The sequence below is a fragment of the Echinops telfairi genome, unplaced genomic scaffold (genome assembly GCF_000313985.2).
Source record: "Echinops telfairi isolate 266 unplaced genomic scaffold, ASM31398v2 ScPeMD7_10;HRSCAF=50, whole genome shotgun sequence".
In the NCBI taxonomy this organism is placed as follows: domain Eukaryota; kingdom Metazoa; phylum Chordata; class Mammalia; order Afrosoricida; family Tenrecidae; genus Echinops; species Echinops telfairi.
In genome coordinates this window covers 9,755,793-9,777,768 of record NW_022103907.1, presented here as the reverse complement: position 1 = coordinate 9,777,768, position 21,976 = coordinate 9,755,793, and the positions used below count along the sequence as shown (strand labels likewise).

At 44.9% G+C, this 21,976-nt stretch overlaps 1 protein-coding gene across 4 annotated transcripts in view; it reads right to left on the bottom strand.

Moving 5' to 3' along the window:
• CRIM1 (cysteine rich transmembrane BMP regulator 1) overlaps positions 1-16,466 on the bottom strand; it is a 221,696-nt gene extending 205,230 nt beyond the window's left edge. The window contains exon 1 of one of the 4 annotated variants that reach the window (XM_045287039.1): positions 16,232-16,466. In XM_045287039.1, the coding sequence (XP_045142974.1) occupies positions 16,232-16,292 (61 nt within the window). In that variant the 5' untranslated portion in view covers positions 16,293-16,466. The remainder of the gene's footprint in view (positions 1-16,231) is intronic. The other 3 variants (XM_045287038.1, XM_045287040.1, XM_045287041.1) reach the window with 3 other exon arrangements.
• Positions 16,467-21,976: the final 5,510 nt, after the last annotated feature.

Genomic DNA, 21,976 nt, shown 5'->3' with positions numbered 1-21,976 from the left:
ATGTACAAATGCGCTTTACACAATTGATGTGTGTATGGATTGCAATAACAGTTGTACGAGCCTCTAATAAAACGATAAAAAAAAAAAAGAACTAGGTGCACAAAGACTATTGAGACATCTCATAAATGGCCTATAACTTAACAATCCCTGACCGCACAGTAATTCACCCAGTTACTTTTAACATACATTTTTCAATGTTTGATGATTTTATTAGAAAGGATGCTCAAAATTAGACATGGAATAAGTACATTTCTAATTTTTTTAAAATCCCACATAGGTATTTAACATTACCCATTTTAAATTCTTTCAAACTAAAAGCAGACTATACTCTGATGTAGAAGTTGACTTTCTTATATTTCAGCTGCTTTGAGGGTGCAGCCCATCTTCTTCCTTGGCTCATGCTTGTGCAATGGAGAAATGGCCTCTCATTCAGGCACATGTCACTATCAGGTAATATAACTTCTTCTATCCAACTGCACAATTGTTGATAAATCTTGATGAAGAGAAAAATTACCTAAGACAATTGCCTAATTGTTAGATGTCCTCTTTCCATCAAAACTCAAAAAAACTCAGTGTCATTTTATCAGTTCTAACCCATGGTGACCCTACTGGACAAGCTAGAACTGCCCTTGTGTACTTCCAAGACCGTAATCTACACAGGAATCAAAACTCTTGTCTTTCCCTCAAGCTGATGGTTTTGAATTGCTGACCTTACAATCAGCAGCCCAATGCATTAACCATTACACCGCCAGGGCTCTTTTCATTAGGTGTTCCAAAATCCATTCTTGGATAAAACTAGGTAGTGGTTCTTATGTATCTTGTCTAGTGTCTTATCCTCCTACACACTACCTGAAGATATTCAACTGTGTGAATCATGACAAATCATAGATAGCACTGTGAAGAATGGCAATTCCAGAACATGTAATGTGTAACTTCTATGTGGATGAGGCAGGTGCAAGAACAAGGAGCCACTGCAGTTTGAAATTGGAAAAGGAACACAATGGCTACTTTCTTTCACCTATGAATTCAATATATACGCGTAGAAATAATCAGAGAAAGTGGTTACATTAAGAAGAATGTGCCACCTCGATTGGTGGAAGACTCACAAACAACAGAAAATAGAAAACTCAACCTTGCTTCCTGAAAGTGATAACAACTTGAAGCATTTACAAAGTGCTTCACACAAAGATCACAGACCAGTATGGATTGTACCTCAACATAAAATAGACAGAAAACCTCATTAATCGAACCAGTATGCAAAATTATATTAGACAGAATTTATTGACGTTGTCAAGGGCTTTCACTTGGGTCCACAATCAATGCCCATAGAAGCAGTCAGCAGTCAAGAAATCAAATGAAGTATTGCACTAGGCTTGTCTACTGTAAAGGACCTCTTTAACAGCCAGCTTGAGGAGTAAGTTATGCCTGATTCAAGCCATGGTAGTATCTTCAAGTGCCTCATATTCGTGGACAATGAAAAAGGAAGACTGTAGAGCTAACACTTTGAATTGCAAAAATGGTAATAGCAAAAAATAATGAACATACAATGGCCTGCCAGAGAATGCATAAATTTGTTATGGTGTACAGCCAGAACACTGTTTTGAAGCAAAGATGATGAAGCTGTGTCTCACATACTTTGGGCATGTCATCAGAAGAGATCAATCCCTGGAGAGACAGCTTTCTTGGTAAAATCAAAGGTCAGCAAAAGAGAGAGAGGTTCTACACGAGCTGGGGCTGACACAGTTGCTCCAACACTGAGCTCAAACATAGCAAGGATTGAGGATGTTGCAAGACCAGGCAGTGTTACAGTCTGTCATGTAAGAAGCCCCTGTGAGTCGGAGCTGGCTAGAAGGCACTGAACAATGATGGTGCATTGATGTAAATGTCATTGGCTGGTATGCCAGTGTCCTAAATGAGCCCTGTTATAAGAACAGCCCTGTAATATTTCTTAACAGGGCAGAGAACTAACAGTCTGTAGATTAAGTTGAATGTTTGGTCATTCAATGGCCTACCAATATTTGCCTGCCTCCCTCCACATCCAAGGAGGGACTCCATAATGGCGCTGTTAGGTAAGTGTTGGACCATCAACCTCCAGGTCAGTGGTTCAAACTTATCAGTTACTCCTTGGGAGAAAGATGAGGCTATCTGCTTCAGTAAAGATAGAGAGTCTCAAAACCCTAAGTCTCTAAGTCACTTTGAGTCAGACGGGATAGGATGGTAGAAAGGTAGTTTGGTTTTTGTTTGCTTATTTGTTTGTTTTGAATATTTGGTCGTAACCTATCTCTTCGGCTTCGTTTCCTCCACTTCTCATTGCTTACTCCAGCCAGCAGTACCTTATGGCCGGCTATGCATTCCCATGCTGTTTCATGACCTCATGTCTGTACAAGCTGTGCCCTCTGTCTGGAAAATCATCTTCTCTTTTTCCTGCCTAGAAAACTCCTATTTGTTCTTTAATACTTCTCCAGGTTTCTCCTACAGTATTGAGTGTGATCTTTTCTGTGGGACTTCTATTGTTTATGTATTAAAAGTTATTTCACTCAAAGAATATAATAAAAGCACTTGTCTAATGACCCCCACCAGAACCAGAGTTCTTGGAAGCTAAGTATCTAATTTATTTTTTTTTAATGACTGGGCTATCATAGAGCTTAGCAAACAGAAGGGACGGGATAAATAACTGTGCGAGGAATGACAGGTATAGGAACAGGGAGGGAGAGAATAAGAGGATTTGAACCTAAACAAATAAGCTAAGTTTTTAAATATTAACTTTTTTCTGGAAAAGTGAGGTTGGTGATAGTGGAAGGAAGCCAATTGTTTAAGAATAACCAAGGAAACATGACCAGATATCAGTATACCTATTTGTGAATCATTAATATTAACCATTTGAGTTTTTTTAACCTCAAAATATTAATCAACATTTCCACATATCAATAAATATTTATGAAATGTTGAATGAGGGGACGGATGTTCCTCAAGATAATAACAAATAATACTTATCTCCCTTTTTGCCTTTCATGTTTATCATGAAGATAATTAGATAATGTGACAAGAGTTAATGCTTCTTGCCAGCAAGGTACTTCTGGTTATGAATAATGCACAGAAGTATTTTATAAATATTAATGTATGCCCCGAACTGAATCTGAGAGTCAAATGATCCAGAGTAAAAGCAGAAACCTAGAGACAGGAGCACATTTTCTAGAGAGCCCACATCCAGAAGTGGGTAACTTTAGAGTGAAAAGAACCCCTAGAAATGTAAACAGAGTTTCAAGAGGAGCAAAATAGCCCTGGTGCTCTGGAAACAAGCCCTTTGGGGAACATGCGTTTTCCCTGACAGTGGGGCTGAAGATACTGGCACAGATACTGGCACCCGTTGCCCCCTCCTGGGGCAATGCTTCTGCTAACAGCGACATTGACTGCGCACTGGCTGTCCGTGCCAGAGACTGAACTAGACTACCCACCTCCCGTGCTAGCAACCATTTAACTAAGAGATGCTGAGCTACCTCGTCCGAATGCCACACGGACACTCACCAGCAAGGAAACATGAGAACTGAAGAAAGAAGTGAGATTGTTGAGGGACTGCGCATTCTTTCCAGTCCCAGTGCTTCAAGAGTTCCTGAGCATCTGGGGAAAGGAAGGAAGGAGCCTCCCTGTCCCACCCTGGTGAAGCCAGCCCTAGTGCATCTGGCCTGGACACCCCCTGCCGATGGCTTCACAACCACAGGGTCAAGCAGCGGCCTCTCTCTGACACCTTCTGAGCCAAGACAAACAGAGTCGCAAGAGCACTTGTGGAAACATCAGAAGAATAGAAACCCCAACCGTACAAACAAGATTTCAGTAACTATTCTATCATCCAGGAAACAAGGATTTCTTTGTTAAGACAAACAATGCCTTCCTATATAGCAACACTCCTGAGGAGCCGATGGTTTTTAAAAGATGTAATGGTATGTAAATGGCACTGAAGAATCTTTTCAGGATATTATGTTTGTGACATCAGTTCCCAATCACCGGTAAGGGATGTTTTAACAAATCTACTTGAACACTACCGTGAACTTCACCTTCATGTATTTGGGATCTTAAGAATAAATCAAGTGGAAGACAGAAGGCAACAAAAGGATGATCCAACAATATTTCCAACCATTCATTACCACCAGCTTCAGTGATGCTGTACAAATGTCTGTGTGTGTGTATTGTTACTAAATATCTCACCTAAAAGCCCACACCTTTTATTTCTTTCTGTGGAATGAGTTTATCACTATGTTTGATCTTACTTATTCTTACACACTGCCCGCATCTGCTATCTGGTCCCAGAACAAAAGGCAATTTGTCAACAATATTCAACAAATGCTGTTTCATGTGCACAAGGTACATTTTCCTACTGTTTCTCAGTTTCACAGTAAGCGGGCATTGAACACGTTTGTCCACATCTTCACACATGTCAGAGCCACATTGCTGCGGTAAGTTCATGTGGGAAGTGGTGCAAATGAATTAGAAATGAGAACCAGAGGCGCAAACTGTGGCCTATTAAGAAACCTCACACAACAAAGGGTCTTCGAACACATTGAACTTTAAAAGCACCACGTCCTTGAAATTCGTACTAAAACTCTCCCCAAAAGCAGCAAATGTAGATCAGGGGACAATGAAAAGCAGGACTCTTGCCTGAGGGTGTGTTAAAATCCTGAATAATGAATACTAATATCTTGGTAGGGCAATGCCTTAATGTCTAAGAGTGCTGTAAAATACATAACAAGAATTGGGCAGTAATATGGAAGGAAAGCCCTGACTGCACAGTGGTTACAAGCTAATGCTGATAACTGGAAACATCGGTGATTTCAACCCATCTAGTACTCCCAGGGAGAAAGAGGAGGTGGTCTGCTTCCATCAAGACTCAAAGGCCCCAAGCAAAGCCGTCACCACTGGCCTGAGTCTGACTCACAGGGACCCTCTTCTATTCCCAAGGAGCAACAGGTGGATCCAACCATCAACCTTTTCAGTTAGCAGTCGAGTGCTTTATCAGCTGCCCCCTCCCGGGATTACAGGTTTAAAAACCCTATGGGACAATGGGACAGTTCTCCTCTGTCTCATGGAGTCAGTAAAAGTTGGAATCTGATGGCGATGGGTCATCTTTAAAAACAGCTTTCCACATCCTTCTCCCAGAGCAACTGATGGGTTCAAACTGTCAACCTTTTGGTTAGCAGCTGAGCACTTAACCACTGCACCACCAGGGCTCCTCAACAAATACTGTAATTGAGGAGGGGGACGGTTCAGGGGGATGGCTTCCTGGTGACGCTATCGAACAGAACTGCCCAGCGTTTCCATGGCTATCCATCTTTTATGGAAGCAGAGTGCCACATCCCTATGGAGCAGACGCTAACTTTAAATTCTGGACCCTTCAGTTAGCAACCAGGCACTCGACTGTGCCACCAGAGTGGGTGGGCCTTCCATAAATGTTTTGAATCGATCAGTCCCTTGAACACACGCTGCCTTTCCACTTCTATGGGCCTTTGCTGGTTCCATTTCCTGAGTGTGCCAGGCCACGTGGAAAACTGCTACTGTCTTACTTATGGCTTAAATGTCTGCTCTTCTAAGTTCACTTGGCCTTCTCCCTCCCGACTCGAGAACACCTCCTGACTCCATGGTCGTTGCGTTGACTATGGCTCATGGCAGCCCTGTTAGAGCAGAACTGGCCTGGTGGGTTTCCCTACAGAAGCAGGCTCCCCTACATCTCTCCTATGGAGCAGCTGGTGGGTTTCAAAGTGCCAGTGTATCAACTGGCAGCTGAAACTGTAGCACTACAACACCAGATCGCCTCGCCCACCCACAGGACTGCACGTACCTCAGGGCATGGCACCTAGTTACCCGGCGCAGAATTCCCAGTGCGTTGGGGCAGAAGCAGTGCTGTCCTTATTTCTGTAACCTCTCTACACCAAGCCCAGTAAGTGGCACAGAGCGGGCCTCTGATCCCCACTTGCTGGGTGACTGCTGTGTGCATGAACAATCCCGGTGTTAGAAGACCCGGTGAAATAAGGAGCAGCTTTACAGGTATGCTAGGTATTTAAGATACAACTCTACGTCAAGGAAACAAAATTCCTCACAGCTGAACCAATAGGGAACACCGTGAGAAATGGAGAGATCATTGAAGTTGCGAAGGATTTCATCTTGCTTGCTCAGACCCACAATGTTCACGGCAGCGGCAGCAGTGAGGTGATCAAATGTCACACTTCACTGGGTAAATCTGCTGCACAAGAGCTCTTTCAAGTGTTGAATACTGAAAGTACCATGGGCCGCCAAAAGAACAACAATACAAATCTGTCTTGGAAGAATTACCGCCAGAAAGTTCATTAGAAGCAAGGGTGGTAAGAAGACTTGGTCTCACTTACTTTGGACATGTTATTATCAGGAGAGATCAATCCCTGGAAGAAGTGATCAGGCAGTGGAAACAAGGAAGACTCTTGACAAAAGGGATTGACACAGTGGCTACAACAGGCTCAAACATAGGAACAATGGTGAGGTGATGCAGGACCGGGCAGGGCTTCACTGCTGCACGTAGGGCTGCTCTGAGTCGGAATAGGCTCGAAGGCATTAACAACAAGATACACATCTACTTAACGTTTTCACTGATTATGCCTTTGTATTTAGCACCTAACTGAAAAGATATTGTTAAACTAAAACCAAAAAAGAAATTCACTGCCATCGCTTTGATTCCAACTGTCAGTGACCCTATAGGACAGAACACAACTGCCCCAGGAGTTTGAGTCTGTCACTCTTTATGGGGGTAGAAATGCTCGTCATTCTCCCACTTTACACTCCAAAATACTCAAGCTTATTCTAAATAATATACAAAATACATAATAAGGGTAATACAAGCCACCAGCAACTGGGGAGCTGGCACATTCTAGGTATCTTAAGATACAGCAGTGTCAACATTCAAGGAAGCAGTTTATCTATTCCTACATTTCGAATGAGAACACATACATGCATAAACACACAGACAGTGAATAAGTAATTTCCTTTCAGGAAAGGAAATGTAAACAAGACTGCTGTGAATCACGCAGCCCCAGTCCCTTTCCACTCACCGCAGCAGTAGATATTCCCATATGGAGTTAGGTTGGAGAATTTGTCAAGCTCGTGATGCTGCAATGTTATTCTATTTCAAGATTCATCTTCATAGTCTAAGAAGCCACAGAAAATTGTGACTTCAACAAATTCACAATTTGTGGAAATACATCTACCTCAACTTCAACCTCAAAAGTTAGAAATTACTGCCTATTGTATTAGGTTCCACATACATATCAAGAACTATGTGATTTTAAGATGCAAAAGGAGTAAGTAGCTCTTGACCATTCCTAAGGGGATCTTCATATCCATATCCTATGTAACTAAAAAAAGGAGCCACTAATTTTCAAACAATTACAAAACTCATTAGACAACTAACTTTAAAATTACACTCAAACCCTTAAATTGCCTTTAATAATTCTGTTCTATACTTTCAAATGACTAGACAATCAGTAGATTCTTAGTGATCATGCAGGTCGTTCAGATGCACATCTTTACGTATGGATTATGATGTGTTGTAAGAGCCGCAATAAAATGATTACAAAAAAAAGATGCACAGCCTGAGGAATGAGACATTGAACTGCTTAGCCGCTGCACTACCTGCAACATCCTTTATGAGTCTCACCTGATGAAGGGGCGCCACACGGTCTCATCTCGAGAGCCACTATTCCTAGGGCTTTGTACAATGTCATGTGAGGAAGGAGGAAAGATTAGCACCCTCGAGAGGGTGAATGGATTCAGCATGACCACAGAGCACTGAGTGCCTTTCGAGACAACCCTGGGCACAGGAAGAGGGCTTTCACTCAGCACTGAGAGCCTCCAGCTACAGCAGCAACCAAATCCCTTCAGGTATGGCTGCAGTTAGGCCTGACCTCGAGGTGTTGCAGGAACGGCCTCTCCCTCTAGTTTCCCTTCCTCTCCCAAGAGCAGGAGATTGAATTTAAACTTCCCAAATGAAGAGCTGGCTTGCCATCTCGGCAAACCTCACATGCAGTTTGGAAACAAGCCTGTGCATGACGTGTTCATGGTTTCAGAGGGGTTTCCAGGAGGAGGCTCCAAGCCTTCGCGCTACACCCTGGTTCTGCACCAAAAGGAAGCTGAGGAAACACAGCTGTGACCCTTACCAGCTGCAGGGCTGGTGGGAACACCATCACCCTGAGGCTCAGGTTGTTTGAAAGCCTCTTCAAGGTAACTGAGCAAAGCTGCCGGCACCCTGACCAGGAACAGGAAGGAGCCCACAAGCAGTAATCTGCCTCACACTTGAATGTGCTCCTGTCCCTGCATGACCCTAATGACTGTCTTGTCAAGGCCGAGCTTAATAAAGAACACTGGGCTCTCTCAAAGCAGGTTCTGACTGAAGTGGAAAAGCAGAAGAGGGTCTTTCTCATCTAACATTTTCTAGAGAAATGCTTCCATTCAGTGGCTGAATATTCCTTTTCTCCACTTTTACCTTCACTGGCTCCTACAGCAGTTCTATCTACACTACTGTCTCTCTGGTCTTTCGGATTCCTGCATCCTTACCACAATCATTCTGGTGGCTCACTGCCCAGCTCCTAGCTCCACGAGTGGACCTGGCCTGAGGAAGTCCATATGCTCACTGGTGGCCAGGCCAGTGCCACACCTTCATGGTACCCACATGTGGACGTCTGCTGTGACTGCCTGCCCCACACTTCCTTTCCCTCAGTCCCACCCTAAGGCCATGGGGCACTCCTGTTTCCCAGGCCAGGTCCATCCAGGACACTCAGTGCCAGGGGTCAGAGTGCCACATTCCAGTGGCTTCACACCCACACGGGGAGGGCAGCAGATTCCTTCGTGGGGGGTTGTGGGTGGGCCAAAGAGGAAGGGAGGAAATAGCAGGCTCTGTGCCCTGTACTCTGGGACCAAGGTCAAGGGAGAAATATACTCCCCTCCGGAGTGGGGAAGTGGAAGCCCCACAAACGCCTTAGGTTAGGGAGGCCCTAATGCAGACAGAGTGGAATTTGCTAAAATGGGAAGTGAACACAGAACTTTTACGAGTCTCAGTTCCTTAACCTATAAAATGAGGAAGCTGGCCCAGCCAGGCTCTCTGAGGACCCTTCCAGCTCCATAATTCCCTTAGTCCTGACCTGTCACTTCTAGTCTGGTGCATTTTGAAATAACACATAGAATGTCACTCTCACGCAGAAGGCAACCCAAATCTTGAAAATCCCAAAGCAAAAGAGGGCTTGCAATACAGGATTTCTGTCTTCACACTCATTGCCTCAACGATTCTTGCTGGCTTTATTCCATCTCTCTTGATGGGCTTTAAATCTAGATGCTGGGCTCAAGCCCACAGATCTTTGCCTCGAAGGACCTCATAGCTGTCGTTGCAGGGCCCCCAGGCTCATGAAACAGGGTCCAGGACACGCATCCCAGCAAATCACCCTGCAGAGCCAGAGCATGACGGGACTTGGCTCTACCTGAGGCCTAGAGAGGGTCATTAGAGCATCTCAGGACACTATGTTCAGTGGCTGATCCCTCAAGCAGACTTCCCACGCCACTGAAACCCAAAAAAGGGGAGTTGAGGGAGAGAGGCATTGGTGCCCAAAGGGGTGGTGGCATGAACAGGTGAGTAAGCTGATTTCAGTCTGCCTCAGGATAGTCAAGGTGAATGTCTTCCCTTAGGGGAGGATGGGCAGCAAGAGCAGCAACCTGGCTGGGCTGAGCGGTAGGAAGAGATAGGGAGCAGGTGTTGGAGAGACGGAGGACAGGGCTTCCATGAAAAGGGGCATGCTTCGGGCAGCCACTCATGGCAGAGCAGTCGCGAAGAGCATTCGTTAGCCAGATCCTGCTCTTCCAGAGGCTTCCATGGAGAGAACACTCTGAACTGTGGTCAAGTAAATGCCTTCCTATTGCTTTTAAATAAATTCTTAGGAGTAAACGTTTAACAGCAAAGCCTCGGTCTTTAGGAAAGATGATGAAAATTATACTACACATAGCCCCTTTTCATTCTAGGCAACTGCTACTATGAAAAATAAAAAAACCAAAACGAAAAACAGACTCCCAGACCAATTACCACCCGCCACCCGCCCCCTTGTTCCCTGGCAAAGCTAGGGCTCAGCACAGAGCACGCCCTTTATTTACTAAAACCCAAACACCACTGAGGAGAATATGCTTTCTGTGTGGTGAATCATCTGGAACTAACTAGAATTTGGACTTTTTCCCCTCAAGTACACACTACCCTTCATAACAAAATGGCCCAACCTTCCGCGCAGTAGCGGCTGCACGTTACCGCCACGCACTGCGCTCCCGCACAGCCAGCCGACCCCGACCGCACCACCGCTGCCAGGCTTGAAATAGGAGCGCCTGGCTCCTGACACGTGAGCAGAGTGTGGAACCACAACAGAAGCAAGCAGACGGCCCGTAAAAAGTGTGCCTGGTGCCAGCCCTTCCTTTTACGAAGATCAGGTTTTACACGGGCCGTTTCATTTTTGGTGAGCGCGCCGCGGGGGAGCATTTGTAGTCTTTCTTTGTAAAGCCAGGACTCCTTCAAAGCACCTGAGCAATGATCTTACCACTCACTCGTTTGCATGGAAAGAGATTTATTTTTCTTAAGTAGGGTGCCAGGGGAGAATGTAATGGTTCAAAACATTCTGGAATACATGACACCTGAGGGGGGAAAAAGTTGTTAAAATGACAGCCCTTAATAAAATGATTTAAAAAATAAATAAAATGACACTGGGCAAAAGAAATGGCACTTTTAAAAGACAGGGCAAGCTTCTTTGTTTGTTATAATTAAGTACAGCACTTCTCATTTCTTGAAAGAGAAAAAAGGGATATACCTTACTATTGTTGCAAGGCTGACATAAGTTTTGGAAGCAATACATATTTTTAGCACAGAAACAAAATCTGAACACACCCAAAAATGACCGAGGCGGTCGGGTTGGTGTACCTGTCAGCTTTGTGATAAGCTTGCTTTTTGAAAATCATCTTTTCCAAATTTCTCCAGGTCTTGGGATCAGCAACTCCTGTGCTCAGGATTATAGTCCCTACCAAGAGAACAGAGGCCGAGCCTTCCTCAGGCCACACTACATGAAGCGTAACCAGCGTCGACTTTCAACTAAATGCTCGTGACCTAAAGACAATGGCTTACCTCCTTCTGCTGGCGATGCAGCCTTCACCCTGAGCATGTCCTGATCCTCCAAGGAGGGGTGGCGTCCCATTCCCCACCAGCTTATCTGGGCCAGTTGGAGACCATCTGTTTTCCCTAGTGTGGGGATGCATTTGTAACTCTGCACGACCCTCACATTCTATAACCCGGGAATAAGCCAGAAATGAGAGAAACACATCCCATTTTTCAGTGTGGTGTGCCTGGGGGAAAATCATGGACAAAGCCAGCTCCCAAGCTCCTCACAGTTTAATGTGAGGATAATTGTACTATCAATTACTCATTAGTTTCACACGGATTTACTGAGCAACTGCTATTGCATGGCCCTTTGCTAGGCTCTGAGAGGGCCGGGATGTGCAATTAAAGATCACCTTTCTCTGTCTCTCACCTGAAAGGCAAAGGTAAGTTAGAATGCGGAGTAAACTCATCAAGGGCAGAGTCCCTCTAGTAAACATATTCATCAACCATGACGGTGCCATAAACAATGCTTATGAGAAATACACCACCCTTTCAAAATTATCCTGGGAGCCAGTGACTCCGAAGGGCTGGGTGTACGCGTTTGATTAACAAATGATAAGCGTGCAGTTAGTGATAGAGAATTTGTAACATTTTCCTCTCCACCCTCACCTAGGGAGCAGATGTCTCCATGCCTACCTCTTCCAGCCAAATATTACCTTTGCTTTAGGACAAGAGGTGAGAAAATGTTTCACCACCTTTTAAATATACACTTAGTAAAACACTTAATCAGTACCTCTTACAGGGAAGCCGTATGTCCAACAGGAGCTACAGAGGCATGCAGAGGGCTTACCATGCACAGGGATTCTGGAGACACCATGGGCTAAAGATGAGGCTGCTAGTTCAAACCCAGGAGCCTCTCCAGGGGAGGAGGATGTCAGTCTGAGTCCAACATTTGCGGCCTCAAACACTCCAAGGCGGTTCTCCTCAACGCACAGATGTGAGTTGGAATGGACTCCTCGGGGACAGTAGGTTGGGTTTGAGTCTGGCTGCTATGCGCCTGTCATGGACTAGTCCAGTTCTTCATGCTAATGAGTTTAACGGGCTTAATCCTGCTTTAACAACCCAAGAGTAGATGGTCACTGAGACACAGAGGTCAAGCAGCTTGGCCAAGGTCACCCCTCTCCCCCCAACAGATGCCTCGGCTGGACTGTCTACTTCAGAGTCTGAACTTTCCCTAGCACAGGACTCTGGCTCTCATGAATAAAATGAGGCTTCTTCTTTGAAATTAATCACCTAAATTTGTCCTGGGGAAAGCATTTCCATGGGGCATGTTTTCTTAAATTGCAGCCCTGGCACTCCCTGGCAAATGGAAGTGTGTGTGTGTGTGTGTGTGTGTGTGTGTGTGTGTGTGTCCCCTACACACTGGCAGGTGGCATTCCAAAGGCTCCTGTGATGCACAACCTGCGGACCACTGGGCATGGAGAAGGGAGCAAGGCCAGATATGAGAAGGGGGCCACTGCCATGGGGCCAGCAGGTAAGGGACCAGTGAGGAGGGGGGCCTGATGCCTGATAGTACACAGAATCTGGCTCCCTGCACCCTTGGCAGTGGATTAAGAAAGGATTCAGAACCTGCAGAGGTGACACCAGCGAGGGACAAATTGTAGAGGGATGAGGAACAGGGCACTGCAGCTTGGCCTGGCTTTGTGCCCTGCAGACACTGAAGGACAGTCACGCTGAGCCACAAAGTCCCAAATGCCTTATCACCCCCCATCCCACAAAGGGGATATGCTTCTAGTGTTTGCATAATTGCCTTCTCCCAAGAAGCTTGGGGTCTGCAGTTCATTTTATTTTTAAAAGAAACAGGTCTCACGGGTAGTTATTTGAATTCAAATCTAGGCAGCAAGGTGGAGTCACTTGCGAAGAGCCCGAGTGCCGAGATGGCCACTGAAGGGGATCCTGGAAGGACAGGCGCTTCAGCCTTTGGAAGCACCCACCTACCCACTCAGACACATGAAGTGTGAAGTGGCTGTAAACAAGTCCATCCAGTATTTACCCCGGCAGGAATCTTTGTGCCTGCGACCTCCCTCAAACTATATTTATGCCTTCTTCCACAGCCTTGCATCCCAACAGCCAGAAATAAACCAAGGGCTCTCTACACCAAACCCTTCCTCCTCCTCCCTCATCCACGCTGGCTGAGCTCCAGGGCTCTGTTAGCAAGGGAACACTGCCCAGCAATAGTGCACCCACTCTCACCTTCCATTTCAACATCCGCCCGAATACCTCACCTACCCTCTCCTTCCCGGCCGGCTCTAATGTGCACCATGTACCAATAAAGATGAACGGATGAAAGACTGACCTATAGGATTACAGAGACACGGCTGATTTCCATTTTTAAATAAAATTGTATAAACTGGTTACAAACACGTAGGTCATACAATGGACCAATGAAAGTCCCAGGCCCTTGGCTGCCTCCCTTGTGTAGATGCTTTCCCACACCTCTTCACCATGGAGACACATTTATAGTACAAACAGTGGGGCGGGAGGAAGACAAACACTTGCTTATAAACACAGCTCAACAACACTTTGCTTTATTACCTTTTTTAAAAGACTCACACCTGTGCTCAGGTAAGGTTAGGCTTCCACAGGGTCACTCAAACACCACAAAGAGCCAGGGCTACATGGTTCACTCAGCTGATTTCACCTGCAAAGAACATTTCAGCAGAATGCTGCACGCCCCTTTATGTGCCGTCAATACACAGAGCCACACGTGCTCGTCAAATTCTAGTTGTGCACATGTCCACACTGTGCGCCAGAGCTGTGGCTTACAGACCAAACGTGCGCTTTCTTCAGACAACAAAACCACCAGCCAAGTCAGTGTGCAGTGCTGCCTTGACTCCAGTTAGCTGGCATGTGAATTGCAGTTCAGAACTAGTTAAGAACTAGAAAAAAGGAGATCGGCATTTCTACCTTCCTTTGAATAATCCAGAAAGAACTTAGGATTTATATAAAATATTATCTGAGGCACAGTGATTTGACTTTGTTTGTTCAAGTGGTTTCAAGTGAAAATTTTTGTAATATAAAAGACAACAGATGTAAATCTGAATTTAAGAACAAATGCCATATACTTGGGGGCTTTAACGAGTTCATGGAAAAACATGTCATTATCTTTTAATTCCATTTTCCACAAATTTTTTGAGGTCACCTTGTATAACTTTTGAATACGGGCCCAGTCTCTGAGTCATAAGAACTACTTTTAATACAACACAAATAATACTAATAGATGCATTTTTTTCAAAGGGAAAAAACCCTGCTTTCTAGATGAGCCTCTAATTACTTCATTTTATAATGTGCCTTGTACAACCTTCTGGATTTGAGGTTTTCATTTAGACAATCGTGATGCTGGAAAAATACCTTACATCCTCAGAGAAAATCCTTGGTAGCAAGCAGCAGCAATATACAACACGTATGCAAATCACAAAGGTTGAACATTCACCTTAATAAGGAGACCCATTTAGGATTTGGTTAATTATGTTCATTTTTCATACTAGATACATATTTACTATCCAATAATACACTCCTAAAAGAGCAACAGTGAGATGTCTCTACCGATAAACTGGTTATTTGCATAAAGCCTACAACTAAGGCTACAGGTGTTTTTAGAGGCAACCCAGTCCTGCTGGTAACAAGGATGGCAGACTCAACAATCAAGAGGCACAGGGAGCCCTGGCACAGGTGAGAAGATGAGTTATCAGGGCAAGGTTGTGATCCTCATCTAGAGAACTGAGACACCAAGGAAAATAAATGCTATCAAGATGACCAAAATGGTCTTCCACAAGATTCCACTGGAATTACTTTATCTCTTCTTACACACAGGGATATACAAACAAAACGCTGTTTCTTGGGTTAGAACAAGGACACGTTGTCTAATGATTTCTCTCCTCTATTTTCCCAAACTGTCCAAAGTCATGTTGCCTTTATCATAATCTTTCAAACGAAGAAAGTATGCCTAATCAATAGTTGGCTCTCTCCGACATAACGTTCCTTGAGAAAAAAGACGGTCAGAAAATAAAAGGGCAGAGAAGAAAGATGAAGACACCTTCCCGAGGGTCCAGCAGTCTCCCCACAAAGCCAGGCCCTCTCCCACAGGCACCCAAGTTCCAAGTGAAGCTCTGAAATGTCAAGCCTTCCAAAGGATTTCTGCTGCCACCATTTCTTGGTGACTTTCTGGACACCAGACCTGGGCCAAACATGAGCAACTACAAGCCTGATAGAGACCTTACTGTCTTACTATTTTAGTTGCTGAGGGGACAATCATATTTATAGAAATCAATTAATGACCGGGGGGAGAGAGAGAGAGAGAGAGAGAGAGAGAGAGAGAGAGTGTGAGTATGTGAGAGAAACTTTTGCTAGTTGAATCAACAGTCCCCAGCAGCTACCAATTAGAAGAAAACTACCATTATCACAGAAGAATGAACATAAAGAGATCATTAGGTCAAAACCTTGACCCTGTGATGAAATTTCCTTACACTAGGGCATGCTGAATATCAATGGCTAAGTGCTCACATTATGTGGTGTGTGCACGGCTGTCCACTGTAATGACACATTTTTCAACCGTCATGAAAAACAGGCAGAAAGAAAGTGTCCATATGTCCATTAACTCGAAATCACCTTCAAACTCAGAGAGCTGCCTTCCCACTGCCGTTCCGTCAGTCTACCAGCTCATCTGCAAGGCTGTCTGTCTGTCTTTAGGTCACTGCCCACTTCATCTCCCCACTTCTGCACACATATCACTGCGATACGCAGTTTACAGAAGTCTAAATAAGTGGGTTCTCCAAATAACGATCCAAAAGCCCCCATTATCTGCTTGCTTCTCTACCATAAACATGACTTTTTATCCCCCAAGTGCCCTCTCCGAGTTCAGCTGTCATGACAGGACAGTCAAAAGTGCACAAGACACCGATTTCCACCAACTAGGGGTTCAGGGCAACCCAGTTATCTGTAGAGGTGAAAATGGTACTTGCTGGTTACACTTCACACACACTTCAGCAAATTCTCTCCTTCCAGGAAGTATATTTTTCAGTTACAAAGACTGTTTACCTTGGCTTCCACTGTGATGGGGCCACTCCCTCCAAGTATGTTTCCCAGTCCTCGCCTCCATTCATTTATTTTATTAAAGTCTGAGAGAAAAATGTGCTCTTGCAGCAGCGAGAGCAGCTCAGAGCCGTTGCCCAACCACTCAAAACAAACTGAGGAATCGCGGGTTCTGATTCTTTGCTATCAAGTCAAAAATTCTTTCAGCTGACTAGTTCAGAGAAGGCAAGGCTCATGGGAAAATGCATTCACATATGAGGTCAAGGCACTGGTTTTCACATTTCCAAGAGTCAGGAAGCCACAGGGAAGTTCAAAGAAAATCACCACTGGGTACTCAGAAAGTTACCTTGCTTAGGAGCCTCGCCTTTTATTGTCAGTGAGGTATCCAGCCCTTCAGTTACGGGCATCAGTTCCAGCTGCTGGTCCTCCTCCCGCCCACACCTTTTATGACCAGGGGTCATCAAGAAACCACTCTAAACCGAACTAGTGGGAGAGCCCCCAAGCCTGACACTCACATGATCAACAGCTGCCACCGGGTCTGAGACCGGCATTTCAAACGTGGGAAAGGTGATGGGGCATGCTATCGCAGAGACACCAACATGGGTGGGGCCTGCCCTCAGAACCCAGACTCCCTGGGCCCAGGGAGAAAAAGGTGGTAGGGATTGTGAGCTTATACGAAGAATCCTCTTGTATTTAAGTGTCTTAGCAAAACCATCTTCTTTAGCAGTTGAAAAGCTCAGGGATAAATGTATCACCCAAAGATTGCCATTTTCTGCTGCACCCATCAGCGTCTAATGTCTTACTCCATCTTAATTTGAAATCACTTTGAGATTTTTAGGAAAAAAACAATGCATGTCTAATGTTTTCGGAAAGTAACAAGTTAGGAATCTAGCCACTTGTGATCAAAAATTCCTTAGTTGCTGAAGTCATAGAATCTGGAGTCAATCCAAATAGGATTTTGCTTTCCTGAACCCCTCATGTTGCATTCCTACAATCCTCCTATTCAGACCATCATGAGGCACCTTTATCTTTCAATCGCACGCTGCTACCTTCACGTTGTTAACTTAGGGTTTCCTTCCCCAAAGCAGAACAGCTGCAATTCTTCAGACATGTGGAGCTCACCTGAAGTTGTAAATACCACAGGTTTAGTCATTCGCTGTGCACAGCACTGACTGGACATCTGAAAAATGTTTGTTAAATTAAACTCCTTCCTGATGAGTCACACAGCATGCATGTTTGAGACACAACCCTGGATCGGATAAGAACACAGAGGTGTGCATTGTTATCTGAAGTGAGTGTCCAAAATAATTCAGTCGTTTATCAGTTACTGTTTTGATCACCGCAGTATCTCAATACAGTTCAGCACAACCCCTGGTGGTAAGGAGTAGGTTACAGAGCGGCCACCCACAGGGAGAATCGTACAAGCTGATGAAGAGTTGGTGAAAGATGACACTTTGGGGAACAACTGGTAAGAAGAAGAGTTTTCCAAAATAAAAATTACCTTTAAACTACTGGCCAAATTAAATATAGCTGAAACTACCTATCATCAAAAGTCCACCTTCATCATCAACACACCCCAGCCCCAACACACACACACACACACACACACAATCTGTGAATGATTTGGGGGTGGGAGGGGCTCAGTCAACCAGCTTGGGCATCCATCTGCAATGATCCAACAGACTTCTCCCTGGGATTCTCTCAACAAGCAGGATGACATTTGTTTCAGTTCCCCACAATGCAAACAGTTCCAAGGGAAAAGGTTTTTTGTATAACATTTTGGATGACCTTGAGTCTAGATTTAGTCAACAAATGTTCACTGAGTCCTTCCTGTGTGCCAAGTGCTAGGATAACACACAATCCTGGCACTCAAGTGGATAACAATGAGGCAGGGGGGCAGAAATGTAAACTCTGACACAGTGTGAAAGTGCTCTAACAAAGGAAAGAGCGAGTACTATTGATGGGAACCAAGGGCTAGGCTGGGATGGCACCACTTTTTCCTGGGTGGGGCAGGAAGGCTTCACAAAGGAAGCAGCCTAAGGAGGTAGGGCTTGGAGGGCAACAACACATCTTGGAGGTCATAGAGACAACTTTAGGAGCCAACACCACATCCAATTTCCAGCTACCAGCCTCACCCCCAAACCTTTGGCCATCACCAGATATTAGGAGGCATGTGTTAAAATGACTCGGAAAATGCTCACCCTCATCAAATTCAGAATTTCTGAATTCTCCCAAGGGTCTTTGCAAATTTGAAATAAGGATGGAAAGGCTACAGCTTCAGGAGCAAGACAGCCAGGCCTTCTACTTAGGAGTCTTATTTTCACTTACCTATGGATCTTTAATAACAACATGCAAATTACTAAAGCCCTTTGGGAAGTTAAATGCTTATAATCCTAAGGTTATAAAAAAGAGCGGAGCACTTCCTTTCCAGCCTGGTCCCGGCAGGGCAGTGAGAAGAAGCCGGGCCATTCGGCCATCAGCGAGGTGGTGACCTGAGAGTACACCATCAACATTCACAAGCCGTCCATGGCGTGGGCGTAAGTTTGCCATGAAGGAGATGGGGACACTCGATGTACGAATCGGCACCAGGCTCAACAAAGCTGTGTGGGCCAAAGGAATCAGGAATGTTCCATACCGTATCTGTGTGCGGTTGTCCCCGGAAACTTAATGAGGATGAAGATCCCCCAAACAAGCTCTACACATTGGTTACCTACGTTCCTGTCACCACTTTCAAAACCTACATGCAGTCAACGTGGATGAAAACTAGTGGCTGGTTATCTAATAAAGGTTTTAAACTGCCAAAAAAAAAAAAAAAAGAGGGGAGCTGCAATACTTCCTTGAGAAAGGGAGGGGATTTAAGTTCTCTGTTCTTCACTAGTATTCTTTAAGTTTTCGCTCTCTTTTACCTCCAAATGCCTTCCACTCTTCCATTCTCTCACGAAAGCGTATCATCCAAACATATTTGACTCAAGGACATAGGCTTATATATTCACACTCAGTTTAGAAAATATAATACATGGACTGTTTTCAGTGCCAAATGTAGCTGTAATTATATATTTCTTTTGGACATGTTTTATGTTATTAAAACATGTAAATACTTTATCTCCCTCAAGTTTTCCAGTTGGCAGAGGATCTCTGCCCAAAGGCTCGAGTAAATTTCCTGGACAGTAAACTTGGTTGTTGAGGGCTTACCATTTTCCAGCATTGTCCTTGAAAATAATTTCATCTCTTTCCAACAACCATCCCAAAAAAACCGCACCACTGGCCTCTTTTATTTTACTTATTTACGTCCATAGAGTGACCTTCCACTTCTCACCCTAAGTTTCTACTTTTCATTTCTACTGTCACATAAAAAATTCCCAAGTAGAGTCAAAAGCTATGTTGAATGAACCCAAACTCAAACTACTGTCATCAAGTTGATTCTGACCCTGTAGGGCAGGGCAAAAATGCCCTGTGGGTTTTTGAGACTGGACCTCTCGATGGGAGTAGAAAGCCTCATCTTCCTCCCGAGGAGAGGCTGGTGGTTTCGAACACCTGACTGCAGTTAGCAGCCTAGTGCATAGCCCACTACACCACCAAAGCCCCTATGCTTAATGATAACTAACCATGAATCATTCCACGTTACCTGAGGGACCATAAGCCTTTCGCCAATCACCAAGAAGGAAAACAAGTCCCCCTCCCCACTTATTGATAAACCCAATTAACCAGCTGATCTAGAAGCCAAAGCACTTTGTTTATCTCCCTCCAAATAAATAACACCTGATCTACAGAGGAGATACCGATAGCTTCCAGCCTGGGAGTTGTTTCCAGCACACCTTGTAATGCCAAGTACTGTTTGTCTATGTTGTGCCCTCAGTAGCTGAAAACACAGACCTCTGCACATACCCACATCCCCAAGCAGTTAGCTACATCTTGGAAGAAAAAATGGTTTTCACTTCCTGTCTCTCCAAGACACTCTGTAACTATACCCATTCCAGGACCTGGCTGCTACTGCTATAGCCCAGGGCGTATCGTTTAAGGTCAGCTTGTCTACCCTAACCTTGTAAGGATCCCTTATCTCTTTCTAACTTAGAGCATCATGCTCTCTCTCTCTCTCACTCACTGTCATGGCGACACATAGGAGCAGGTTAGACATGCTCCCGTGAGTTTCCAAGATTGTGACTCTTTATTGGAGAAGAAAACTCAATCTCCCTCGTGCAGAGCTGTTGGTTTTGAACTGCTGACCTTTCAGATCACAGTCTAACTTGTGACCACTACAGCACCAGGGCTCCCCCCACACTCACTAATCTAGTGACATCATACAATAGTGCAGGGGTTCTCAACCTGTGGGTCACGACCCCTTTGGGGGTTAAATGACCCTTTCACAGGGGTCGCTCAATTCTTAACTGTAGCAAAATTACAGTTACGAAGTAGCAACGAAAATAATTTTATGCTTGGGGGTCACCACAACATGAGGAACTGTATCTAAGGGTCACAGCATTAGGAAGGTTGAGAACCACTGCTCTTGTGACAGAGAAACTGGATGTCTCGGCAGATACTCTAGCTCGGATCATACCTACAAAACTTCTCCTTCACCACTCTTGGAAGGACTCCTCACAGAGGATTTGACGCTGGCCCCAGCTTCTGTGAATAGCTGGGTGATAACCTGTGAATGGCGCATACAACCATGCTTTAAGAATGTGGATGCAAATGGAAAGAAAGTGTGCCTTTCGAAGGGCTTCCTGGGCCTTGGTTTTCATCCATGGATGCCTCAGCAAAGGAGGGTCAAAACCGCAGCACAGACATGGGATGAGAGATGTACCCAATCAAGCCCAGAGCCGGCTCTCGGAAGGTAGCTCCCACATACCAAACACCCAGACGGCTTGTAACTTGGGGGGGGACCCAAGCACTCAGAATTTCATTACTGCACCACAGCCTAAGCATGCTAATGTGTGCCAACCAAGCCGGAAGAAAACCAAATAAAGACCTATTTATACACCAAAGAGGAGGAAAGGAGAATCTATCTTAGGTGAGAGCTCCGGTTAGTAAATTAATACCACCCATCCCTCAATGGCTATTTTCAGTCTGCCACTACCACACTAGCTATCCAGAAATCTAGCCTAGTAGAGACATGATAAGCTCCCCAACAGGATTTAGCTTTTGATACCATCTTTCTTAAAAGAGAAAATAAATAAGGGAAGGTCTAAAGGATATGTTTTCCCAGTCATTAGCACAGTTAGAACGGTTTTACATATTTGGGGGACTGGGAGGGGTGGTAGTCTTAGGGCAAAAATATTGCAGAAAATGAAAAATTAAATTAAGCTCATATTGCTAGGGATTGGTGGCTTCAGTAATTGAATGGAAAGGGAGAATGATGGAAGAGACCTACATAATAATTAGCTGCTGCTTTTTCTCTGGTCACATGCCCCAAATGGAGTCTTGAGCATTCAGCAGACTTATTAACAAATAAGTGCCCGGCTGGAATTACCCTGCACCTCTGCACCTCACTCTGGAAGGCTGCTCTTTGGCAAAAATGTCACCTCCACCAGGCAAAGCCAGATGAGATAGCTGGTGAGCATCACCTGCTTTAGTACTATAGGTCACCAAGCTTCCTGGTCACAGGTGCGGACCATCTAGTCTTACCCTATGCCTTGGCACAGACCCGCATGCAAAGGCAAGGATCTCTGGACACCAAGACTCTGAACTTCACAGTTGACCTCGGCGTGAAATATACTTCGTGAGGACCGGCCCCCACACATAAGCGTGCAGTGT